This window comes from Silene latifolia, chromosome Y (genome assembly GCF_048544455.1).
Source record: "Silene latifolia isolate original U9 population chromosome Y, ASM4854445v1, whole genome shotgun sequence".
Lineage (NCBI taxonomy): Eukaryota > Viridiplantae > Streptophyta > Magnoliopsida > Caryophyllales > Caryophyllaceae > Silene > Silene latifolia.
The window spans coordinates 9,435,154-9,440,929 of NC_133538.1; the positions used below are offsets into that span (position 1 = coordinate 9,435,154).

General features: G+C 39.9%; 1 protein-coding gene across 1 annotated transcript; it reads right to left on the reverse strand.

Moving 5' to 3' along the window:
• Positions 1-563: 563 nt before the first annotated feature.
• Positions 564-1,487, reverse strand: LOC141627570 (uncharacterized). The gene has a single exon (XM_074440809.1). The coding sequence runs from the start codon at positions 1,485-1,487 to the stop codon at positions 564-566; it is 924 nt and encodes a 307-aa protein (XP_074296910.1).
• Positions 1,488-5,776: the final 4,289 nt, after the last annotated feature.

The window sequence follows — 5,776 nt, forward strand, 5'->3', positions numbered from 1 at the left end:
AGTTCCAAAGTTCTTTGGACATCTAGGTCTCTTAGTCCTTCTAGGTTCAGCAATATGATCAATAGAAGTGCTACTACTAGAATGTGAAGAGATATCAATAGATATAGCAGGTAAACTAGGTGATGAATCAACATTCTTCTGTAATGGAAAAACATGCTCAAAAAACACAGCATCTCTAGCTTCAGATATATAACGATCACTCAAAGACATGAATCGATAAGCAGAGATATTTTGAGCATAACCAATAAAAACACAATCATAGGTTTTCGGTCCAACGGTAGGTCTCCTAAAGTCAGGTAAACCCACTTTAGCCAAACACCCCTATACCCTAAGGAAGCTCAGGTTAGGAGGATAGCCCTTCCAAATCTCGTAGGGCGAGTTATCAATTTTCTTATGAGGTACACGGTTAAGAATATGACAGGCCGATAGAATTGCTTCCCCCCATATATCGTCAGATAGGCTAGAACTTAAAAGCATAGCATTCATCATCTCTTTTAATGTTCTATTTTTCCGTTCAGCTACTCCATTAGACTGAGGTAAGTAAGCTGGACTAGTCTCATGTATTAAACCCATTCAGCAACATTACCCACTAGATTTGCTTCCACAACCACAACAGCAATGACATCGCCAGTTACAGCAACATTGGCTTCAGCAATTTTCTTTTCAGTGCATTGGTAGGCTTTGTGATCAGCTTTTCCACAAACATAGCAAACAAGTGGACCCTTTGGTTTCTGGATCTTAGCAACTGGTTTAGTGTGTTTCCCTGGACCATTCTTCTTTGTATTAACCTGACCCTTAGCTTGACCACCCTTGGCCTTACCCTTACCCTTGAACTTTTCAGCATTATTAGATGGACCACTAGACTCAACCAAATTAGCAGTAACAGTAGCATTCGCAGTTTGACTAACAGGTTTATCTTTGAGACGGTTTGCCTCCTCGGTCCTCATGTGACTCACTAGTTCTTGGAGTGAAAGGTCTTTTTTCTTATGTTTTAGGTGGTTTCGGTATCCAGACCAGGAAGGGGGAAAACGTTCTAAGAGAACATTGGTCAGGAAAATGTAATCTAGTTTCATCGCCTCATTAACGACATCAGCATATAAATTTTCATAGACATGTACTTGTTCCATGATAGGTTTCCCATCGACCATCTGAAATCCCAACCATTTACCCACAACATATTTCTTTTTTCCTGCGTCATCAGCCCCATATTTCGTTTCCAACGATTCCCAAATGGTACGGGAAGACTTCTGAATCATAAACAAATCAAACAGGATATCAGTCATGTTGTTCAGTAGATGGTATTTAGCAGTTTTATTGTCCTTATCAAACTTCTTAATAGCCTCTATATTTGACTTAACTGCAGAAATAACTGGAGGGGTTTGTTCTGCAGTAGCAGCAGTCTCGGTAACAGCAGGAGGAGGGTCACGAAACAGAACATAATCAATTTCGAGTTGTTCAAAGAACATCATCAATTTTGTGACCAACATTTGTAGTTGTTACCATCTAGACCCTCAAGTTTAGGCAAACCAGGAAGATTCTTTGAAAATACAGACGACATTGTTACAGCAGTAGACAACAACAAAAAAATAGTTTTCAAATTGTTGGTGCGAAAACGAAACAGTAACAATGAAAAATAAGGAGATCAGAAAATATAACCGGTTTCGTAGTGACGTGATATGATGGCCACTGCCTTGAAAACTATTTCGGCACGACCGTGGTGGCGATCAACAATTGCCGGTAGTCCCCCAAGGATTTACACTACAGCGCTTAAACCCGCCCACTCGAGAATAAGTGCCTTGGAACGATTTAATTACTTTACCCAGAAATTATAAGAGAGGAAGAGAGAATGAGAGTGATGATGTTGTGTGTTTAGAGGCTGATGAAGTGATCTATATATAACGAAATATGGAGTAGTTGAGGAGCCAGATAATGCTCCTAAACAACAGCAGTCAAAACGTAAGTGGGGGAGAAAAACTCTCAGCCTACTAACAACTCCTTTGACTGACTTACTAAACACAACAACATAAATAATGAACCTGGATAAAAAAAACTCGGACTAGGTTCAAAAAGATAGGCACAGCCCGCCGCAGACAATTCCCGATTCCCGATTCCGGGCTAGGACACGGGCACGGCGACACGACGAGCGCATGTGTGAGCCAAATTAAACACCTCGCAAAGCCTCTACAAAAAGCTCCCTTAACCTACTAGTGATATGGTACTGTGTAGTTGGTTATATAAACACCAAAAACCCATTAAATTCTATCAATGTGGGACAATTGGAAAAAACTACCCAAGGCAAATGAGCCCCTATTTCCAACAGAAAGTTAATCAGGAAACTCTTTGGCCGGGAACTCAGTTATAATTTTTTTTGGAACAATGCCAGATGTACAGCATGGTTGCCTTCCTCTTATTTCACGAGCATTTTAGATGAACAACTATTGCACCTCTATTGCTATTGAAAACTTTTCTCTCCTTATATTGCCCAAACGAAACTCCCCACATCAATCACATCCACCCATCCAACATTGTACCATAACATGGGCTCGAATGTCTACCAGCACAATTGTACTAACTCCCTCGCCTATCCGCTTATACTTGTGTTAAAATGCACGGTTAGTTTTAAAATGAGTGAGGCGCCTCGACTCCCTGAGGCAGTGATGACCCATGATTTAATCTGTACTGCCCGTTATTTTTGGTAGTAAATACTGGTCAGAAAAAAGGTTACAATAGAAAGACGATAGGGATAGGCTACAAACAAGAGAAACCAACTCAAATAATTACCAAGTAAATCCTTAAGAAGAACTGAAGATTTAATGCATGAAATAAACTCTCTTAAATTACAGCCGCACTGGTTGCAATCAGTTATGTCTCATCTGCAACCTATTATGATAATTCATGACTTTACCTTTGACCAACGACCAGTAATACATATTTCATGCCATGAGTTTAACAAAAAACAACTACAACAAAAACGTAGATCATAATTTATTACACTTTCAAAAGACAAGCAACTCAGAAAGCAATTAAAATCTACGAGAAGGGATGCATGAAATATCGAGGTCTCGTTGAAACCTGACCTTAACAGTAACTACACCAATGCACAAACACACAAGTTTAGTTAAGATAAATTCTGCTTATTTAATCACAAATACAGAAATAAGATAGGCAAATACAACTTCAACTTACTAACAATCAGGCAATGTAAAGTAACGGGCTTGCACCAGAAATTAATACTATACCTCGCTGTAAAAGGAGATTTCAAGCTTCTCCAAGTTTGAAGAATTGCCAACGCATCATCAAGTGTAACTTGAGTTTTGAAACTCATTTCAGATGATAATTTTACGCTTTTTAACTGTTCCAATGAAACAAAGGAAATGAATATGATTAGGATTATGTGCAAGGAATCTCAAACTGAAAAATTAATTGTTACCCCCAGACAGTTGCAATGGTATATAAACAAGTAAAACCCAATCCTTTCAGTTTAGGCACAGTATATAGATGACCAATCCATGTCAAAACAGTAGTGCTTTTATCAAAATAAAAGACTGACCTTAGGAACAGCATAAGGTGCAATGAGAACCAAGAACCGAGTGGACAGCATCACAGTCGTAAAATAGCTCACTTGGAAAGTGAAGCTTACTATCAGCACTAGAAACCACCCACTTAACATCAGATAAGCAAGACACCAGTGAAGATTTGAAATATAATTTATTTTTATCACCGAGACTCCTGAAATATCCAATAGCTTTGTCACTTAAACAAAGAGCATCCAGAACTTCCAAGAAGTACTTGCACCTCTCTTGGCTGCCATCTTTCGAGAATAAAGAAAGTATATCAACTAACTCTGGCGACTCCCAATCTTCAACAAACAATCCTGGGGAAATGATATTTTTACTCTTCGTCATGTGATTCAGCACGACAATCGATTTCTCAGATGGAACTACCTTAACTAAATCCGTGACTCCTAACTTCTGAAAAAACTCTCTCCACTATTTCAACCCACATGACAATTTTGTTAATCTGGCTATTCAAATATAATGGATCAATTTCATGCCATTTATAATCCAACCAATGCAAAAATTTGCTCGGATCAACAGAATTTCCAAATTCTCTACTGAAATGAATTGGAACTACCTTAACTAAATCCGTGACTCCTAACTTCTGAAAAAACTCTCTCCACTATTTCAACCCACATGACAATTTTGTTAATCTGGCTATTCAAATATAATGCATCAATTTCATGCCATTTATAATCCAACTGTTGTGCGGAAGCGTGAATATCCCGTGTTGGGCCTCTGCGGCATCTGTGTCTACTGACCATAATAGTACGATATTGTCCGCTTTGGGCCAAGCCCTCACGGATTTACTCTTGGGCTCCTTCCCAAAAGGCCTCGTACTATTATATTTCATGGATACTTATAAAGATAATCTTCCATCTCTATTCTACCGATGTGGGACAAGAGTTTGCACCCTAACAATCCTCCACTCAAACCAAGGACCATCATCTTGACTCGGACCTTGACCTCCATGGAGAACTCCCCACACCATGCAGCCCCATCACCTAGACACCCGTATCACCAAGTCTTGATAACCTCCCCTTAAACGACACACCATGTGTCTCACGGGGCTTGTGCTACACTTGCATACCAAACTCCTCTGCATCCAATATACCCTGGACTGGTCTGAATCCACTGCCTCAGCGCGTCACACCGGACCGCCTTTTTGGACTTACGATGGACCGCTTTTGTTGCCTCCATTAAGCCTCAGCCCACCTCGCCGGTTTGCTGACGATCTTCTCTTGGACGGCCTGCCGTCTCAACGCCGTGAGACCATGTCGCTTCTCGCGAACATATTAGCTCTCCCCCGAGCTATAGGAATTCCACGTCTTATAGTGTAAGTCCACCTTCAAGTCTTGGCCTGATGAATCTCCGTGTCTAGACTCTAGCTCAAGTAGAACCTTGGGCTCTGATACCACTTGTTGTGCGGAAGCGTGAATATCCCCGTGTTGGGTCTCTGCTGTATCTGTGTCCACAACCCATAATAGTACGATATTGTCCGCTTTGGGCCAAGCCCTCACGGATTTACTCTTGGGCTCCTTCCCAAAAAGCCTCGTACTATTATATTTTGTAGACACTTATAAAGATGATCTTCCATCTTTATTCTACCGATGTGGGACAATGGTTTGCACCCTAACAATATGTCGGAGTAAGATTAAAGATGATAAAAATAAACTAAGGGAGGAAATATAAGAGCTAAGACAAAAAGAAGAATTGTCCGAATGTCACACGGGTCGCGTATAATTGGTATTCGGTTGATGCGTAGTACTGCTGTACAAGAAGCTACGTGATTTTGCTTGGTTTTAGGAGATTAGTGGGTCCCTCCCACTTTCCTTATTAAAGTAGAATTTGTTGATTGTTTTTTTGGTTTTAGTCGTTTCCTAAGTTTAGTTTAGAAAATAGTTTTTTTAACTTTGTTTATTTATTTCTTAATTAGAATAATCTTTGTTAGGGTAGTTTAATACATAAACACTACTCTAACCTAGTTATTCTTTTAAGGAGAGATTTGTGAGCCAAACACATTGAGAGTTTTAATAGGCAGATCTAGAAAAACTCTGTGCTCATCTTTTGTAATCTGTAATTCTCCCGACATAGTGAATTATTCTCTCTCGCCCTGGTGGATGTAGCTATCGTATTGATAGTGAACCACGTTAAATCTTTGTGTCTTTTATTCTTGCATCTACTTCGTATCGCTTCCGCACAACAATTGGCACCAGAGC

Bases quoted from the DNA above. Each gene is read 5' to 3' on its own strand.
- LOC141627570 (XM_074440809.1), bottom strand. From the start codon at position 1,487: ATGTTGGTCACAAAATTGATGATGTTCTTTGAACAACTCGAAATTGAT.